General features: G+C 49.9%; 1 protein-coding gene across 5 annotated transcripts in view; it reads right to left on the bottom strand.

Moving 5' to 3' along the window:
• EIPR1 (EARP complex and GARP complex interacting protein 1) overlaps positions 1 to 21,288 on the bottom strand; it is a 186,933-nt gene that overhangs the window by 132,947 nt on the left and 32,698 nt on the right. For 4 of the 5 annotated variants that reach the window (XM_004028772.4, XM_063696081.1, XM_055378706.2 and 1 more), the window contains one exon: positions 13,470 to 13,602. In XM_004028772.4, coding sequence (XP_004028821.1) covers positions 13,470 to 13,602 — 133 coding nt within the window. Of the gene's footprint in view, positions 1 to 13,469; positions 13,603 to 15,686; positions 15,799 to 21,288 lie in introns of those variants that run through there. The other variant, XM_019021485.3, reaches the window with a different exon arrangement.

Here is a 21,288-nt window from a genome sequence, read left to right as displayed (position 1 = left end):
TGAACCCTGTTTTCTCATCTGAAAAGCTGGGATTTCCAACAGTGTCTGCTGCTTAGTATCACAGGGCTAAATGAACCCATCTGCATAAGGAGACAGCACAGTGCATGGCACAGGCAGCACTGGGCCCTGCTGGCGGAGGCAGGGGTGCTCCGCTGCTGCCGTGTTGGAGCAGGCAGCAAGGGCGAGGCTGAACACTCTTGGAAGGTTCAGAGTCAAGGCCCAGACATGTAGGAAAACTGAATTCACAGCACCAGTGTGAAAAGAATGACGGGACAGAACAACGATTTAAGAAATCACGTAACAAAAGCATGTTATGCACACGGCCTTCTCTGAATCCCAACAAAGTCTAAAGTAGTCAAGGCAGACGGAATTCCTCCCATCTTACAGATGAGAAGACTGAGGCTCAGAGACAGGAGCACCTCCTCCCCAGGCACTGCACGAGCGACATGTGGCACTGTGAAAGCCAGAGCAGGTCCCTAGCCCCTGGAGTGCAGGACCCACCCGAGACAGCTCACTGCCCCAGGGGACATGATTAACGGCCCCTGCAGGGACACCCACAGAGCCCATGATGAGCAGCACACGAGGCTGCACCGTTCCCGGCACCCACCTGGCTTTCCCGGCTCCTCCCGGGCAGTGGCCCAGTGCTTAGACAGTGTCGCTCCGTGTGCCCAGTGCTGCTCCTCAGGATGCAGGATGCTGCCCTCCAGGCTGGACTCCCAGGCCGCGGCCACATACGGGCCCTGCAGCTTCGGGCAGCTGTCTGTCCTAGGGGGATTCTCCCATGATGCTAACTCAGGCTTAGGGCAGCCCCTGGCCACCCACCCGCTCAAGGCGGCACCTTCTGAAAGCCGACCCTGCCCAGGGCACCACTTGTCTGTGAAGCATTTCGTGACCACTCCTCACGCTAATAATCAGTCTCTCAGGACGTCCTCAACTCTGGTCAGTGGGATGACGCAGTGGGCAGGAGGCCCGCTGGAAGATCCCCGGGATGCAGCCTCGTGCGCCCCGGTCACGCCGGGGGGAGTGCAGGCGGCCTGCGCGCTCAGACTTCCGAAGTGGCCGCTGCCGCGCCTCCAGCACCTCGGGGGGAGGGCCTGACCCTCACCAGGCTGGGGTCAGTGGCGCCTTGGCTTCAGGGCCTCACGCCTCACAGGAGCTGTAACAACTTGAAAAGCAGCGCTTCCAGGTTCCCACAATCTGGCAGGACCGCCATCCTCAGCAAAGCCAAAGAACGGCCTCCAGGGGTTTAGGGTCAGAGTCCTAAGTCCAGACACAACTGCCTGATCAGTTCTATCTTTTATCATAAGCAACCCTGCCTAATGACCTGCTAGAGTACTGCCCCTCTCTGGTTCCCAGGGAGACAGAGCTACAACTGGGCCCAAAAACGAAAGTCGACGAGAAGGCCAAGCTCTAGGCTCCCTGCAAGGGCCGGCGGTCAGGACCACCCCAAATATCACCCTGCATCACTGAGCAGCCCCAAGAGGTGTCCCCAGCGTGGGGCGCTGTGCAGTGAGCCTGTGCAGAGCACGCCTGATGCTCACAGGTACAGTGGGAGGTGCATTTCCAGGTCGTGAGAATGGGAATTCTCCCACTGCGGAGGAGACGAGGTGAAAAGGAGGTGGGGTCTTCAGGGAGGAACAGCATCCTGTCCACTATGGCCCTTTGGATTTGGCAAAGGAAAGTCAAGACAGTGAAGCGGTGACAGGAAGCTGGGGCGGGCCACCTTCCACTCGAGGGCCGCCCAGTGAAAGGGCCCATTTCAGCACAAAACCTTCCCTGTGCCACCCTCCCTACTCCCAACCCCCGAAAACAGAGCTTCTGTCCTTGTCTTCAGGGAGCCACACCAATGGCAGAGGAAAGAGAAGGCACATCCTACTGAGACAGCATCCTTTACACACTGCTACGTGTTTGCATAACAGGGCCTGGGGACCCTCTCTGAAGGGACCCTCCACGAGCCTCATGTTTCACTCAAGAGATTACCGCACAGTTTGCATTCTACTTTGTAACATATCTACATTCATTTGAGGCTATAAATCATGTTTTCATTACTCAAAATCAAATAGAAGTAACACTACAGAAAGATGCACCACCCTTATCCTGTGGCTTCAGGTGCCCCTGGCACCCTGCCACCCACCCCTGGAGGTGCTGTGCCCTGCTTAAGAAGCTCCCATCATGGAAGGGAAGGCTCGGTCAGTGAGCCGTGAGGGCGGATAGACTCCTGGGCTGGCCCAATGCTTCCAACGGGCTCTGCTGCCTGTGCCGGGGGCTCCTGCGGCGGCTGCTCCCCAGTGCAGAGGAGGCTATGGCTGCAGCACTGCCCACCTCTCCTGGGGGTAAGGGGTAAGGTGCCCTGGACTGGGCATAAGGTGTGCTCTAGATGCTCAGAGCCCACTGCTCAGGACTGTTTGCACACATCCCTGGAGTCCCGTCCTTGCAGGGTACATAGATCCAACTCTGAGACAAACCTGTTCACAGCAGCCTCATGTTTTCTCATTATTTAACAGTGGTGTTAGTCAACTGTGCCCATATTATAGATGAACGCTCCAGAGGTTACTTGACTGCTCCAGGATTGGAGAGCCGGTAAGCAGCAGAGGGAAAAGCAGAGAGTCTAGGTTTTCCAGCCACCAAATCTGGTGCTCTCTCCACTGCCCGATACCCCTGCAAGACCACTGCCTCCCCAGCCTCCACTGCCCTGCTCCCACCATGCCCACCTAAGGAGGTAAAAGAAAGGCTGGGAAAATAACTGGACCACTTTACATTTAGCTTCCCTTTTTAGTTTTTCAGTACAATCTGACAGTGGGTCTCACTCATTCACAAACGCCTCCCTGGGGTGTGCTAAGTTTTCATGTCCAGGGTGTGACAGAAGCAGCGAGACAGAGAAAGGGTAAAGAACCCATTCCAGGTCACACACATTTCACTTCCAGGACACTGCAGTACCTAAGGATGCAGACCCAGATGAATTTAGCTGCTCAGTTGTCATTTTCTTATATTTCCTCCTACTGATTTATTCAGTACACCTCAGCAGCCTTGTTCCCAAGAAAAATCCACTGTATCTTCCTAAATTTCACTGAGATGATAATTTCAACATAGTTCAAATTAGTCGATTCAGTCTGTCACTATGTTCTGAGCAGCTATGATGTAGCAAAATGGCTGATCACTCAAACGGAGTCGTGTTTCAGAGGAAGATGGTGCCAGGATGAGCGGCCGAAGCTGCATGGCCTCTGCAGGCCAGGGTGCTTGGCACAGAGGCAAGCAGCCGCGTCCAGGCCTGCCGGGGGCTTCCAGTCAGCAGGCGAGACGGGAAACAGGGAGACAAGTGCTCTGGTAGAAATGGCCAAACAGGGGCCAGGAGATGGGCTGGGACCCCGGGGAGCTAGGGTAGAGCGGGGCTTTCAGGAGGCGGTGGATATGCCATAGATGTCATGTCATGTCATGTCATTTCATTTATTTTTTGAGACAGTCTCATCCTGTCGCCCAGGCTGGAGTGCAGTGGCATGATCTCAGCTTACTGCAACCGCTGCCTCCCGGGGTCAAGTGATTCTCCTGCCTCAGCCTCTCGAGTAGCTGGGACTACAGGCACGCACCACCACATCCGGCTAATTTTTGTATTTTTAGTAGAGATGGGGTTTCACCATGTTGGCCAGGCTTGTCTCGAGCTCCTGACCTCAAGTGATCTGCCCGCCTTGGCCTCCCATAGTGCTGGGATAACAGGTGTGAGTCACTGCACTGGCCCTTTTTCATTTTTAAAAAAATTTTATTGTCTATACTTAAGGTCTGCAACGTGATGCTGAGATAGAGAGAAAAGGTCACTATAGTGAAGCGAATTAACATATCCATCAGCTCACACAGTTGCTCATTCTCTTTTTCTGTGGCAAGCGTAGCTACAATCCACTCATTTAGTGAAAATCCCAAATATGATAGAAGATAATCAACAATAGCCCTGCTGTAAATGAGGCCTCTGGCCTTCTCCATCCTACATACCTGCTACTTTGCATCCTCAGACCTACAGTTCCCAGTGCCCCTTCCTTAACCATGTAACCATGGTTTTATTCTCAATCTCTGTATACTCAACTCGTTTTGTTGTTAAACTCCACAGATGAACTATCCTGTATTTTTTTTTTTCTTTTTGAGATAGGGTCTAACTCTGTCACCCAGGCTGGAGTGCAGTGGCACAATCATGGGTCACTGCATCTTGTCATGTTGCCCAGACTGGTCTTGAACTCCTGGGCTCAAGCAATCCACCCACCTTGGTCTCCATTTCTAAGGGTAAAAAAGAGCTCCTGATGTGTAGACAAGAGAGGGTGGGGAGTGGGCCAGAGCCACAGAAAGGCACAAAGGCAGAGGGATGTCACCTGGGGAGCCGTGGGAAGCTTATGTGTTGGCACCATTCCCTGGAACTCAGACCTCCAGGTCCAAACATCCGTGCTCACACCTGTCACAGCAGACTACCTCGGACGGGAAGCACATGAGTCTGCCTCACACTGAGAGATCCCTCTCTAAGGACCATTTCCACCTTGGGGGTGCCACCCCTATGGCCTGCTCATCACATGGGGTCCACCACGTTTAATGCTCTAGGGGGGTCAGCCTGGGTTCCCTGGATCAGACCCTACCCACCACGCTCTAATGATCTCAGGGCACCAGCCAGGCTCCCCCGAATCAGAGCCCACCCACCACGCTCTAATGATCTCAGGGTGCCAGCCTGGGCTCCCCTGGATCAGACTCTACCCACCACGCCCTAATGATCTCAGGGTGCCAGCTGGGCTCCCCTGAATCAGAGCCCACCCACCACGCTCTAATGATCTCAGGGCGCCAGCCAGGCTCCCCTGAACCAGAGCCCACCCATCACGCTCTAATTATCTCAGGGTGCCAGCCTGGGCTCCCCTGAATCAGACTCTACCCACCACTCTCTAATGATCTCAGGGCACCAGCCAGGCTCCCCTGAATCAGAGCCCACCCACCACGCTCTAATGATTTCAGGGTGCCAGCCTGGGCTCCCCTGAATCAGAGCCCACCCACCACGCTCCAATGATCTCAGGGTGCCAGCCTGGGCTCCCCTGAATCAGACTCTACCCACCACTCTCTAATGATCTCAGGGCACCAGCCAGGCTCCCCTGAATCAGAGCCCACCCACCACGCTCTAATGATTTCAGGGTGCCAGCCTGGGCTCCCCTGAATCAGAGCCCACCCACCACGCTCTAATGATCTCTGGATGCCAGCCTGGGCTCCCCTGAATCAGAGCCCACCCACCATGCTCTAATGATCTCAGGGTGCCAGGCTGGGCTCCCCTGGATCAGACTCTACCCACCACGCTCTAATGATCTCAGGGCACCAGCTGGGCTCCCCTGAATCAGAGCCCACCCACCACGCTCTAATGATCTCAGGGTGCCAGGCTGAGCTCCCCTGGATCAGACTCTGCCCACCACGCTCTAATGATCTCAGGGCACCAGCCGGGCTCCCCTGAATCAGAGCCCACCCACCACGCTCTAATGATTTCAGGGTGCCAGCCTGGGCTCCCCTGAATCAGAGCCCACCCACCACGCTCCAATGATCTCAGGGTGCCAGCCTGGGCTCCCCTGGATCAGAGCCCACCCACCACGCTCTAATGATCTCAGGGCACCAGCCAGGCTCCCCTGAATCAGAGCCCACCCACCACACTCTAATGATCTCAGGGTGCCAGGCTGGGCTCCCCTGAATCAGAGCCCACCCACCACGCTCTAATGATCTCAGGATGCCAGCCTGGGCTCGCCTGAATCAGAGCCCACCCACCACGCTCTAATGATCTCTGGATGCCAGCCTGGGCTCCCCTGAATCAGAGCCCACCCACCACGCTCTAATGATCTCTGGATGCCAGCCTGGGCTCCCCTGAATCAGAGCCCACCCACCACGCTCTAATGATCTCAGGATGCCAGCCTGGGCTCGCCTGAATCAGAGCCCACCCACCACGCTCTAATGATCTCTGGATGCCAGCCTGGGCTCCCCTGAATCAGAGCCCACCCACCATGCTCTAATGATTTCAGGGCGCCAGCCAGGCTCCCCTGAATCAGAGCCCACCCACCACGCTCTAATGATCTCGGGGTGCCAGGCTGGGCTTCCTTGGATCAGTCCACCTACCACACTCTAATGATCTCGGGGTACTAGCCCGGACTCCCCTAGATCACAGGTCTACCCACCATGCTCTAATGATCTCGGGGTGCCAGCCTGGGTTCCCCTGGATCAGAGTTCACCTATCATGCTCTAATGATCTCGGGGCACCAGCCTGGGCTCCCCTGCATCAGGCTCTACTCGCCACGCTCTAATGATCTCAGGGTATTAGCCTGGGTTCCCCAGCATCAGAGTCCACCCACCATGCTCTAATGATCTCAGGGCACCAGCCTGGGCTCCCCCAGATGAGGGTTCCATGACCACTCTCTAATGACCTCGGGGCACCAGCCTGGGCTCCCTTGGATCAGTCCACATACCACAGTATAATGATCTCGGGGTACTAGCCTGGACTCCCCTGGATCACAGGTCTACCCACCATGCTCTAATGATCTCGAGGTGCCAGCCTGGGCTCCCCCAGATGACAGTTCCATGACCACTCTCTAATGATCTTGTGGCACCAGCCTGGGCTCCCTGGGTCAGAGGTCCTTAGATATTGACAAGGTTCCCCTCGGCGAATTCCTGAAGTTTAGGAGTGAGGAACTAAATTCCATTCTTGTTTTTCTATAGAAACCCACAAAGTGCTCTGGAGTGACCACCACTCAATACGTATAACCTCAGCTAAATGCAGGAGTTAGTTTCACTCTGCAAACGTGTTTTTCAAGCAAGGTGTAAAAGTCTGTGAAAATATTTAGAGAGCAGCAAGAGAAGTGGATGAAAGTTTTCAAAATGGCTTGCATTAGTATAACAGATCAAGTTAGGACATGGTCACAAAGACACAAAAGGGGACACAAGGGAAGGTCCAGAGCAAAGGGGACACAGAGCCAGACCACTGGAGCCCTCTGCTGATTGAGAGGCAACCACACAGAGTTTCGCTGAGGATGGTGTGAGCAGAGGCAGGCACACACTCATGAAACAGTGTGAGAAGAGGCAGACACGCCCACCCAGGAGACAGTGTGAGCAGAGGTAGGAATGCGCACACTCACGAAACAGTGTGAGCAGAGGCAGGTATGCACTTGTGAGATGGTGTGAGTGGAGGCAGGAGAACACACTCATGAGACAGCGTGAGAAAAGGCAGGTGCACACACATGAGACAGTGTAAACAGAGGCAGGTACATGCACACTCATGAGGCCGTGTGAGCAGAGGCTGGCACGTGTACACTCGTGAGATGGTGTGAGCAGAGGCAAACGCATGTACACTCACGAGATGGTGTGAGCAGACAGGTACACACTCATGAGGTGGTGTGAGCAGAGGCAGGCATGTGTACACTCATGAGACACATGAGCAAAGACGGGCACACACTCATGAGATGGTGTGAGCAGAGGCAGGCACACACTCCTGAGGTGGTGTGAGCAGAAGCAGGCATGTGCACACTCATGAGATGGTGTCAGCAAAGGCAGGTGTACACTCATATGGTGTGAGCAGAGGCAGATGTGTATACACTCATGAGATGGTTTCAGCAGAGGCAGGCACACAATCATGAGACAGTGTGAGCAGAGGCAGGCACACGTGGTGTACCCTAATTCAGAAACATATATTAGAAATTAAAGCAGCAAAGTTGGGGTTTTTTAATGTTTATCTGAAACATATGCTTTTTTCTCAATGAACCTTAAGAAAACCGTGGGTGAAACAAGTTCTAAATATGGAAAGTGAGATGCATGGAAAGGTCAAGGCCTGCTGGCAGCACATTCTGAAGTGCACACAAATTGGGGAGGGAGGTGACTGGAAGTACCCGGCAGCTCCGAAGGGAGAAACCCCAAGAGAAATATGTCACTCATGCTAATTCCCTGCGTGACCAGGCTTCTTCCAGGTGGCAACACCACAGCCTCTCAGGGTTCCAGGTCCAATTGAGACCTGAAGGTTGTGCTGTTATTTGCTGTGTGTGGAGGCCTGCGTCCTCCTCGGAGGCCAGCCTGCCACCTGCCACCATCCCCACAGCCCTGTCCAACCCACAATCCACACCCACAGACCAGTTACTGTTGAGATCTCTCCTGTTCCAAGTATGTACAGTCCTGTCGAGACAGCTTCTACCCTGGGCACAGTCCCTCATTTTGCTTTCATGGAGATGCATTTTTCTTATCAAATTATCAGAAAGGAGAGTTAAAGTTCTTTTTTAAATCTTCATCATCTATGTAGAAAACATTCTATGAGTTTATTGTGCTACAACTCCCCCTTCCACCAACTCCAAGAATGTCTTTTTCACTATCATCACAGGTAATAACTGAAAATAGATCAACAGCAGTTATAAATCCCTATCAGTAATCGATGGCAATCTGTCACTTGTTCCTTGCATGAATAGAGATTTAAACTAGGAGAGATGGATGTATGGGTTTAATCTGAAAATGTTTGACTTTTTAAGATACTTTAACCTCATGCAAATTTTCTATCATTTTCTAAGACAGTGTGAAGAGAGCATCACTCTTCAAGAAGACTGCCTGTGAGCACCAGATCCTTCAGCTGTGCACGGGGAACTCAACACTGCCGTTCCTGACCACCCTTCTTAAGAATAGTAAGGGTACAGAGAAAGGGTTTCTCGCTTGCATTTAAAAAAATAAGTCACGAGCTCATCCACTTCTGCATATTTGTGATGTTCATTCTAGCATGTGCTTGTGTGCACAAGAATTCTACCACACTGCAGACTTCCACTGATTTGCAGAGATTCAGTGTGACACAATAAACAGATAAAATGTAAACGCTGTTGCTTCTGACAAATAACCAATAGCCACATCCTAAAGAAGAGCCAGGCCCTCCAAATGAACTCTGTCTCTAGACACCCTCCCCAGAGGCCCCTTCTCCATGGCTGCTGTCTCCTTTCCTCCCCATAAGATAAGATCCATGGAAGGCCAGGTGTGGTGGCTCACACCTGTAATCCCAGTGCTTTGGGAGGCTGAAGCGGGTAGATCATTTGAGCTCAGGAGTTCAAGACCAGCCTGGGCAACACAGTGAGACCTCATCTCTACTAGAAATTTTTTTAAAAATCAGCCAGATATGGTAGTGCATACCTGTGATCCCAGCTAGTTGAGAGGCTGAGATGGGAGGATTGCTTGAGCCTGGGAGGCGGAGGCTGCAGTGAGCCAAGATTGTGCCACTGCACTCCAGACTGGGTGACAAGAGCCAAGAGCGAGAGACCCTATCTCCAAAAAAAAAAAAAAAAAAAAAAAATCATGAAAAAGGATTTTAGGACATCTGTGAAGAAAGACACGGAAAGCAGCTTTAGAAGAGGGCAACGGTCTGCTGGAAGGAGGGTGCTCCTAACAACTCACGCCAGCTGGCCCTGTGATCGGCCTGCCCTCTCCACGTGCGGTGCTACTGTCCACACTGGCTGCCCCTGCCCCACGCAGGGTGTGCGCCGAAAGGTGTGTCTCAGAAGCCCTCAGTCTCTTCATTAAAAGATGCCACCGTTCACCAAAATATCACACAAACTAATGGAAACAAAAAGAAGGAAGGGGCTACAAAAGAGCAGGAACAAAGAAAACACGTGTGGGCCTCCAAGTACAGCAGACAACAGGAGCTTCTCTATAAGCACCCCTAATAAACAGCACATACACAGAAAACGCCGCAAGACGCCTCCCACCAGCCCAGGCACCGGCAGGGTAAAAGCACAATAGGAGAAAACACTACTGGAAGACAAAGAGCATAAATTGCAACTCTGATCTTTGCAAAGAGATTTGTTATAACGAAGTGACGATTTAAGCAGCGCCGTCTAATCTAAGTTTGTGGTGCTTCTGGATTTAATTCATATCTGATTCATGGCAATGTGGAAGCCTAGTGATTTACAGGTGAGCTAAGTGCAAAAACTACAGAGCACAAGTATGTTTGCAAAACACATGACGTCTCTAGAATGTTTTCCCTGCCCTGCGTTATGCACAGCAAGCTTAGGTCTGTGACTCCAGGCTTTTCTGGAGGCACCTGAAGCAGGAGGGCCTGGCGCCTTGCCCCACGGGTGTGACCGCTGCTGCAGATGACCTGATTCAGATAAGACGTGGTGCCGTGTGTGCTTCGAAGGGCGAAGAGCCAGGTTAAGCACGAGTCAAGCAGCTGTGCTGCTCTTTCCTGATCAGAGCAGGAATTTGCAGCATTTCACACTGGAAAACAGCCTTCCCTGTGGGATGTAAATCTCAGTTCTGCTATGGCAGGAATAAAATAGAATTCTTGGAACTTAGACATGAATGTTGTGGAACAATTTCGTCTTTCTTCCTTGAGAGGCTGACAGATTAGGGAAATACTTAACAGAAGATCTATGCTGCCTTCAAAGTCTGGCAGAAAGAGTCAGTCTCTGGAAGCCACGACTGGAAATCACGAGATCCAGGGTAACTTGAAGGACACGATCAACTTACGCCTGTGGACGACCAACAAGACCAAGAGTGCTTGGCAATTGTGTTAGTTTTCTGTTGCTTCTACAAATTGCCACAAACTTGGCAGCTTAACTCAAAGCCCACTTACAGCTGGGAGCAGCTGAGGGTGGTCCCAGCAGACAGCCAGGAAACAAGCCTGCATCCTACAACCCCAGGAGCCACATGAGGCGAGAGCCCTGACACAGGCTGGTGAGGGCCTGGAGACCCCAGGCCAGCACGCTACGAAGCTACAGCCATTACACACTGTTGAAGAGGCATGCGCTGTTGGAAGCCGCTGTTTGTGGGAATTCCTCTGCAGTGTATAATGACTATGGAAGCAGGGGCCACAGTAACAACTGCCTGAAATGCGGGAGGAGCTCTGGATTTTGGCAGTGGGTAGAGGCTGGGAGGCTTTTGAGGAGCCACAGAAAAAGCAGAGCTTGCCTGGAATATCCAGGGGGCAGAAAGGCCATGCCCTGCAGGACCATGGAGGCAGCTCCTGTTGTGCTGAGGCTGGTCCTGCACGAGGGGGGTTTCCTGGTTGGGGACAGGGCAAGGGTGGAGGAGAGGGCAAACAGGGAAGAGTTATACGATGGTGGAGTAACAACAAGCACAGCGTCTCCAGCTGGCAAAAGGTGCTGAAATGAAAAGCCTAACTGATGTGGTTTGGGTCTGTGTCCCCACCCAAATCTCATCTCGAATTGTAATCCCCACATGTCCAGGGAGGAACCTGGTGGGAGATGACTGGATCACAGGGTGGATTTCCCCCTTGCTGTTCTTGTGACAGTGAGATCTGGTTGTTTGAAGGTGTGTGGCTCTTCCCACTTTGCTCTCTCTCTCTCCTGCTGCCTTGTGAAGAAGGCCCTGGCTTCCCCGTCACCCCCTACTGTGATTGTGCGTTTCCTGAGGCCACCCAGTCATGCTTCCTGTTAAGCCCGCAGAACTGTGAGTCCATTAAACCTCTTCATAAATTACCCAGTCCCAGGTAGTTCTTCATAGCAGTGCGAGAATGGACTAATACCCCGACTGTCAGGAGAGTGTGCCCCTAAGACAAGGCCGAGGACGGGCCACACTGCATGTGGTTAAAGCCTCGGGAAGATCAGGAAGTCAGAGTGCAGGCCTAGGAAGGGCCTCTCAAGAAGCCAAGGAAGCACCTCACAGATCCTCAGGCAGAAGAGAGTGAAGGGTGAAGGGGAGGGTGAAGGGTCAAGGTGAAGGGTCAAGGATGAAGAGGGCAGTCCCTTGGCCATCTTAGCAGGAGACCAAGGCAGAGAAGAGATCGTCTCTAAAAGATCTGCAGTCATGCTCTTGTCTGAGGAAGTGAAGCCTCAGGAAATCTACTGAAGACCCACAGATTCTTGAGAAATGTGTTTCTGCTGAGACACTGTCAGCTTGGACCAATCGGCACAGAGAGCAGACAAAACACAAGGAGGCTCTCGGACCCCCAACCTCCCGCTGGCAGGAGGGAGGTGCATAGCCACACTCAGCCACATGCCATGCTGCCCTCCATGTGGAAGGCAGGGCCCTCAGAGGAGGACATGGGGCAGCTGTGAAGTTAAAGTGGAAGAAGGGCCAGGCGCAATGGCTCACATCTGTAATCCTAGCACTTTGGGAGGCCAAGGCGGGCAGATCACCTGAGGTCAAAAGTTCGAGACCAGCCTGGCCAACATGGTGAAACCCCATCTCTACTAAAAATATAAAAATTAGCCAGGCGTGGTGATGTGCACCTGTAATCCCAGCTACTCGGGAGGCTGAGGCAGGAGAATTGCTTGAACCTGGGAGGCAGAGGTTGCAGTGAGTCCAGATTGCACCACTGCACTCCAGCCTGGGTGACAGAGTGAGACTCTGTCAAGAAAAGAAAAGGAAAGGAAAAGAAAAGAAAAGGAAAGGAAAAGGGAAGGGAAAGGAAGGGAAAAGGGAAAGGAAGGGAAAAGGGAAAGGAAGGGAAAAGGGAAGGGAAGGGAAAAGGGAAGGGAAGGGAAAAGGGAAGGGAAGAGAAAGGGGAAAGGAAGGGAAAATGAAAGGGAAAGGAAAAAGGAAGGGAAAGGGAAGGGAAAAGGGAAAGAGATGGGAAAAGGGAAAAGGGAAGGGAAAAGGGAACAGGGAAGGGAAGGGAAGGGAAAAGGGAAGGGAGGGGAAGGGAAACATACACAGAACCCGGTGAAAGTGGAATGTTAGATCAGGATGTCCTGGTGACCAGCCTGATATATGAGCCATGCAATCCCTACACATCAATATTCTGAAGCCAGGGTATGAGAGAGAAGATCAGACAGAATGCATTAAAAGTACCTAAAAAGCCATTCAGCCTGTGGGAAAAATGAAGGCAACATTTTAGAAACTATATATCAAAAACCACAAAGAATTTGTTCTGGCTTACATGGTAGAGAAAGAGATCCTAGGAGATATTTCTCCATAGAGCCAGAATTTAGAAAGTACTCATTGACGATGACCAAACAAGGAGAACTGGGGAAGAGGGAGGCTCAGTTCAGCCACTCAGACATCTGCATTGACACAAACTAAGGTCCCAGAGCTCCAAGAGCCTAGAGAGCACAACAGCGGGCAGGAAGAAGCCTATGAGGCATATCACCAGTCAACGCACGTGTGTGCATGGAACTGCTCTTACCAAAGAGCACTGGAAGACAGTCACCAAGACACTACAGGAAAGAGATGAATCCCTGCTGCTCCCCACAACGTACAGTTTCCACATCAGGACACTTGTGTCTGCCTCACCGGAAACTCCAGCACTGTACTCCCCTGATCAAGGGGTCAACGTTCCCAGAACAGCTGATTCCAGCTTCAGTTCTTAGAATCTCAAGATTCTAATAATTTCTGCAAACATCTACTCACAATATCATGGCTTCTCTGTGCATGCAACACCTTCATTAATGGCTAAATCTTTTCAGTCATGTGTCAACCCATTAGCAATACAAAACCCGTCTTAGGAAATACCTCCAGTTACCTCCAGTTAGCAAGTATCTTAGAAAAGCCGCACTTACTTCTGTTGTAGCAGGTCGCCAGCACACCTCTGTCTGCAGGGCTAGCGCTAATATGCCAGATTTCACCCGCTTGATGGAGGAGGACATTTTTATTTATAATGTTGTTTTCATCGTCAAAATCTATGATATGGATCTACAAATACAAGAAAAGAGCACATCAGGATCTCAAACACTTTCCTCAGTACCTTCATCAGACATCATGATTACAAAGAATAGTCACATGCACATTTCATGACAGATACATCTTTAATTAATTGTTATTATGCCAACAGTATGTGCTTCTATAATTTAATTCTTACTGGACTCCTCTCCAAAGACAAGTTAGAAAATCCCTGTGGAGCATTTTTAAGATTGCAAGCTACATAAGACTGCCGTCCGGTCATATCCAGTCTTAAAGAAATAAGGCACCAAACGCTGTGTCCTCAAGTGGCTCTAAGACCGAGCCACTGTTGGTGTCACGGCCAGAGCTGCCCAGGGCTGTCCATATCAACAAGGTCCTCCCAGCCTGCTGCACGGCTGCTGGGGAGGGCAGGCGCGGCAGGGCACGACTGCCTAATTAGGGCTGGGACTGACCACGCCTGGCCCACTCTGTCTATAGTGGGCAGAACTCGACTCATACTTCAGACATGATTAAGGTGGGAGAGAGTGAGAAAGGGCTGTATATTCACACACTTTTATCCTCTTTTCAAAAACAAGTCCAACAGCCGTTGGTGTCTATTATCTTATGATATTAAATAGGATAACATTTTAGCCACTCCATAAGAAAGTTAAATATACTATCTCCATGCTTTCCAGGATAATTTTTAGAGGAATTAAAATGATTTCACATTTAATTTCTTACCAATACCCAAGTCAATGAGAAAACATAATTCCTCTTTTAAAAGTGAATTTGTACTAAGAAAATATTCATGGGTCTGCACAAAAGATTTATATCCAAGTACGTTTACTATGGCATTGATTATTGAAATAAAAAAAATTAGAAGTCACCTAAATGTTTAGTAATAGGAAACTGTTCAAATAAATTGCAGTATTTGATGGTAATATTGTGACGCCATTTGGTGTACTGTAGACTACTCAGTGGCATGGAACGATGTAATATATGTTTTAGAAGAGAATACACAAAAGAAACTGTATGAATGCTACATCCTTTTTTTTGTTTTGTTTTAAAAATGTACGTGTGTCCAAATGAGAACCAGCTGGTACCTGAGTGGTGTCTGGATGGTGGAATTATAGGTGGTTTTCCTTTACTTCTTTGTGCTTTATTTGCACTTTTAACATTTTTTGCCTAACTAGGTCTGGGACTGACTGTGCCTGGCGCACTCTGCAATACGTTTGCAATCTAACATTAAATGCTATTTTTAAACTGTCTCCACGATACCCAGTAGCACCTACACATCACCCAGGCCTCAGATGGCCGTTTCATTATTTCCAACTGCTCCTCTCAGAGTCTGATATGGCTTGGATCTGTGTTCCGTCCAAATCTCACGTCAAATTGTAATCCCAGTGTCGGACGTGAGGCCTGGCGGGAGGTGACTGGATCATGGGGGATGGGCCTTCGCAAATGGGTTAGCACCATCCCCACCTGGTACCATCCTCACGATAGTGAATTCTCCCGAGACCTGGTCATTTAAAAGTGAGTGGCATGGGCCGGGCGCGGTGGCTCACGCCTGTAATTGTAGCACTTTGGGAGGCCGAGGCGGGCGGATCACCTGAGGTCAAGAATTTGAGACCAGCCTGATCACCACAGTGAAACTCCGTTTCTACCAAAAATACAAAAAATTAGCTGGGCGTGGTGGCGGGCACCTGTAATCCCAGCTACTCGGGAGGCTGAGGCAGGAGAATGGCGTGAACCCGGGAGGCGGAGCTTGCAGTGAGCCGAGATGGCGCCACTGCACTCCAGCCTGGGAGACAGAGCGAGACTCCGTCTCAACAACAACAAAAAAACTTAGTGGCGTCTTCCCTCTCCTAGCTCCTGCTTCGGCCACGTGAGGCAGCTGCTCCCCTTTCGCCTTCCGCCATGATTGGAAGTTTCCTGAGGCCTCTCCAGAAGCAGATGCTGCTATGTTTCCTGAACAGCTCCAGAAATGTGAGCCAATAAAACCTCTGTTCTTTATCAATGACCCGGTATCAGCTATTTCTTAATAGCAATATGAGAACGAACTAATACAAGGTCACCCCAGGGAGTCATTCTGGACTTGCTCAGAGTGGAATTCATACCCAGCCAGTGCCCAGAGCCATGTGAGCTGAACCACAATCTCCCAGGAGTAGAGCGGGCCGCCAGCACCGGGTCCTGGGGCCAAGGAGAAGCCAAATATGGCCGGCTTGCCCGAGGCCGAGCAGGAGCCCAGGGAGCATGCGCGCCCGCCCTCTCCATTCGGGGAACTGAAGTTTCCACAGCAGGTTCAGAAACATTCCCAGTGAACAGCTTCCAATTACAAATCACACATCTAAGAACCAGAGAAACGAACACAGCACTTGTTTTTATAAGTGAAAATTTATTGTACTCTTTTTCCTTTCCACACGCAAGGAAAGTTTACCTATGAACAGTTTGTTTCCTCGGTGGACCTGTTACACATTTTATAATATATTATTAGTTATTAAATGATTACTTAGTGATATTGAGAAAAACATTTGGCAGAAACACATGTGTCCCATGAAACCACATCTCTACAATTGGGGATAGACCCTACAAACACCAAAGAAAAGGCAAGTGCAAGAATTTTCACAGCAGATATATTTATGATAGCCAAAGCAGTAAACAGCTCAGATGTCCATCAACAATAGAATGGGTAGGCCAGGCGCGGTGGCTGACACCTGTAATCCCAGCACTTTGGGAAGCCAAGACGGGTAGATCACCTGAGGTCAGGAGTTGAAGACCAGCCTGGCCAATATGGTGAAACCCCGTCTCTACTAAAAATATAAAAATTAGCCGGGCGTAGTGGCAGTCATCTATAATCTCAACTACTTGGGGGACTGAGGCAGAAGAATCACTTGAAGCCTGGAGGGGGAGGTGCAGTGAGCCGAGATCACGCCACTGCACTCCAGCCTGGGTGACAGAGCGAGATCCTGCCTCAAAAAAAAAAAAAAAAAAAACAACTCCACAATAGAATGGGTAAATCAGTTGTGGTATATTCACAAATGCAATTCTCACAGTAATGACGAGTAACAACAACACACGCACAGACAATGCTGAGTGAGAAAAAATCAGACACAAGAAGGAGCACCTTGTGCGATTACCTCAGGCAAAACCAACTGAGGTAACGACAGAGACCATTCACCGTAGGCCTGGAGTTGGCCCAGACTCCAGGAATCTGAGGGGACTGCTGGGGTGTCCTTCATGGCAGTGACACGGGTGCACGTGGGTGTGGGCATGTGTGCATGCAAGTGTGCACCTGTGTGTGGGAGCATGGGTACACAGTCTATGCGTGTATGTGCGTGGGAGTGCGTGTGTGGGAGCATGGGTACGTGGTCTATGCATGTATGTGTGCGGGTGTGGGTGTGGGGGAGGTGCAGCTGTGTGTGGAGGGGGTGAGAGTGTGAGGCAGGTGCAGGTGTGTATGTAAGGGTGTGTGTGAGGGTCTGTGGGTACATGGGTATGGTGGGTGTACATGGGTGTGAATGTGCACGTATGTGTGGGTGTGAGGCAGGCGCAGGCGTGTGGGAGGTGTGTGGGAGGGTGTGGGTGCATCATGGGTATGGGTACGTGGGCGTGGGGAACCGGTGAATGCATGTGTAAAGATGTCCCCAGTAGCACATTCTGGATGCGTGCACTTGGATGCATGTTAAGTTATAGTTATATCTTACAGGCAGAAACACATTAGAATAAAAACTAGTAACAAATACATGAAGAAAATTTATTCTTTATTATAACCAATGACTCAAAAATTTAAAAATGAGAATTTCATCATAATAATTAATATTTATTATATTAGCCAACTTTTTCTAAGTGATAGCAACCAATACAGGGAATTCTATGATAGAATTGATCCGGATTATAACTTGTCCAATTCTTTTAGGTTTGTTATAATATGTAAATAAGAACTACATAAATGTTGAAACTGAAACAATAATTTGATTTTGTGAAATCTGCCCCAAAGAATAAATGAACAAAAAAAGTGTATTATGAAATGTTATATAGCTTTAAAAGTTATGATTAAGAGCAATTATTAATACCAAAAATGTTACAAGAGTATTACATTTTAAAAGCAGGCTATAAAATGGCATGTGATTATATAATACCGTCACACAGGAACACAGACCACAAGGTGATATAGCAAATTAGAAGTAATTTTTGTATTGCTAGGGAATTTTTTTCCTCAGTATTTTTCACATTTCCTACTTGTCAGGAAGTCCATTAGCACTGAAAAAAGGGATGCACTTAAATGCACTACTTTGCAAATCTGCTCCCCTGAAATGAACCAGGGCAGCAGGCGCAGCCGGGGGCTTTCTGGGCTCTTCAGGACAGTGCGGCGCAGCCCCCAAGCTGGCCCCTCGGCCTGGCTGCAGGTCTCAGCAGACCCTCTCTCCCAGTCTCCTGCCTCCCCACAGGCTCTGCCTCCACCTGGGCCCGCCTTTCTTCCCATAAAGCTGTTTTCCTTCTTGTGAAGACACAAGGCACAGCTTTCCAATGGGACTCAGCTCCTGGATGCGCGCATCTCCTCCAGGTTCACCTCTTCCAGCCAGCGAGCACGCACAAGGCAGAGGGGGGATCCACGTTCCTCCCAAGCCCATGTCTCCTAATCTGGTACACTGCAATAGAAACGGTCTTTAACCTTCATTGCTAAGCCTGATGAGTCTTGAGATTTTCCCACATATCCTCATTTTATGGTTGATTCATAGAGTAGTGCAAGTACACATCTTCATGAACTGTTTTAACTCGGGGCTGTTCAAACAGGATGCCATCAACCACCAGGAGCAAAATAAAGTAATGGCTGAAATTTATATTGCACCAGGCACTATGTGAAGTATCTTACACACTTTAGTGCCTTAATCCTTAAAACAGCCCTATAATACATTACTATTAATCACAATCTACAGGTGAAAAGATCGAGGCTTGAAGAGTGGAGGGCCTGGGCTCCTCCAGTTAGACACGGCACAGCCAGGCCTACGGGAGCCCCTGGTCCTGGCATGCGAGCTCTGCAGCCCCGCCACCTGCCCTGTGGATGCACTCTGCAGGGCGGCAGCAAGCCAGAGTGAGAGGCAGCTCCCAGCTGGAAGGAAGAACCAGTACCTCAACTCTCTGTTCTCAGGGCACCACCCTACACCCAGCTCACCTGAAAGTATAAACAACTGTTTTGTTGAATAAACATACGCAGGTACAGGCCGGCTCCGAAAACAAGCAATGCGAGAAAGAAACACCGTAACTAAGGTGAGTGCAAAAGATTACCAGGGCCCAAAAGAAAGACCCATTAACACCAGCTAGGCAGGTCTGCAAAGGCGGTCGCCATGTGAGCAGTACTTAAATGTTACTTTAAACTTTTCAAGCCACATTGGACTTTTTAATGTGTTAATCGTTTATAATAAAGATCAAACTCATGTATTTCGAATCATCATTAAAATTTTTAAAGTTGATTTTACCAGTGCTGGGCTAAGGCTATAGGTGACACTGTAAAGATTAAGAATAAAGAGTTATAAAAATTTGTTAGGAAGTCCATGAAGATGAACTTAATCACCTCTCCCTCCTTTTCTGGAAGAATCGGGGCTTGGAGAGAAATGCTGTGTGGCCACAGCCCAGGGCCAGGCTGCCGAGTACAGAGCTGTGGGGCCAGGCCACCGAGTACAGAGCTGTGGGGCCGGGCCACCGAGTACAGAGCTGCGGGGCCAGGCTGCCGAGTACAGAGCTGAGGCCATCACACTGTCCATTTCATCTGCGCTTCTAAACTGAAAGTTTAAAAACTCTTGAGAATTTAAAAAAAAAAAAAGGGCCAGGCACGGTGGCTCACACTTGTGATCCCAGCACTTTGCAGGGCTGAGGCAGGAGGAGGATGGCTTGAGCCCAGGAGGTCAAGACAAGCCTGGGCAACAGGGCAAGATCCCATCTCTACAGAAAAAAATAAAAACAAAAAATACCACATATAAATAAGACTGGATATTAAAAAATCAAGAGCCACCCGCCTAGGGAAAGTGAATGATCCAATGGCTTCCCCAGAGGCAGGAGATTCCCTCGGCCGCTGATGGCAAACCCCCCCCAGCTCTCATCCTGACGGCCACCAGGCAGATGACAGGAGACACCGTCCCTGCCACGTCATCCATGACTAAAACCCACCTGCCCAATGGCAATTCCTTAAGAGTTATGCAGAATACTGAATACTGCCTGTGACCAGATCCTGGACAGAACAAGCCATGGGCCCATATCGCTGGTTTTCTTTACCCCTGGTTACAGCATGTGATTCTGAAAGCACAGTTTCTACTCTAGTCGGCTTCACGCTTCAGCTCAGTGCTGACATGAACGTGACCTGCCAATCAAGAGACCTGGTTTCTCATTTGGATTCTGCCATTCCTGGCTGTGTGACCCTGGGCAAGCCACTAACCTTTTGTGGGCTCTTTGTATACCTGGGCCCCTCTCAGCATTTGTACATTTAGGAAACTACATCTCTAAGATCCTTTTGTTCTAATAGAAACACATACTGGTTCTTTTTTTTTTTTTTTTTTTGAGACAGAGTCTTACTCTGTCTCCCAGGCTAGAGTCCAGTGGTGCGATCTCGGCTCACTGCAACCTCCACCTCCCCAGTTCAAATGATTCTCCTGCCTCAGCCTCCTGAGTAGTTGCAACTACAGGCAGGCACCATCACGCCCAGCTAATTTTTGTATTTTTAGTAGAGACAGGGTTTCATCATATTGGCCAGGCCAGGCTCATAAGCACTGGAAAATCTGTAACATACTTAATAACTCTTTTTCCAGTGCTTATGAGCCCCATACAATAACCACCATTTCCCTAAACATATTAATACTTCTCTGTTAGGCAATTAAAGCATAGGGTATTAATAGCCCTTGCCCATGAAGCCCAAACAGTACACTCGGCAGTGGGAGAGAAAAAAGACTCCACATTCCAGAAGCTCCCTGTGCCCTAGAAGCATGTTGCTCAGAACTGTGCAGAAAGTGACACAGCCTGTGCAGTGCGTGGTCAAGGGCTGCGGGGGAGGCTGGAACCTAACTGGGTCACTGGAATGCCACCAGCTGCCTCTGGTAGCAGAGAACAGGGCTGAAGTACTGGCTCTTCCTTCCAGTGGGGAGCTGCCTCTCACTCTAAAAATCAGAAAGATATAAGTAGAACTCTATAAAAAAAAAATTATTGGGGCATAATCAATATATTGAGACCAGGACAGGTGCAGTGGCTCACACCTATAATCCCAGCACTTTGGGACTGTGGATCACCTGAGATGGTGAGGTGGGTGGATCACCTGAGGTCAGGAGTTCAAGACTAGCCTGGCCAACATGGTGAAACCCCGTCTCTACTAAAAATATAAAAATTAGCTGGGCATGGTGGTGCATGCCTGTGATCCCCGCTATTCAGGAGGCCGAGGCAGGAGAATCACTTGAAACTGGGAGGCAGAGGTTTTAGTAAGCTGAGGTCACACCACGGCACTCCAGCCTAGGCAATAGAGCGAGACTCTGTCTGAAAAAAAAAAAAAAAAGAAAGAAAAATATGTATATATATAGTGAGACCAAAATTCTCCGAAAGCAAAGTGGGGTACAATTCACAGAGGAAAATAAAAAAGAAAGTGCACAGTGGGAGGTGGCACCGTGGCACTACACTTCTGTTTCTCTTTACACGGATGCACATGTAGGAAGGGAATGCGGCCCCCGGGCACCACGCTTA

Source organism: Gorilla gorilla, chromosome 12 (genome assembly GCF_029281585.2).
Source record: "Gorilla gorilla gorilla isolate KB3781 chromosome 12, NHGRI_mGorGor1-v2.1_pri, whole genome shotgun sequence".
NCBI lineage: Eukaryota > Metazoa > Chordata > Mammalia > Primates > Hominidae > Gorilla > Gorilla gorilla.
The sequence above is the reverse complement of the archived record's forward strand: the minus strand, read 5'-3'. Positions and strand labels throughout refer to the sequence as shown.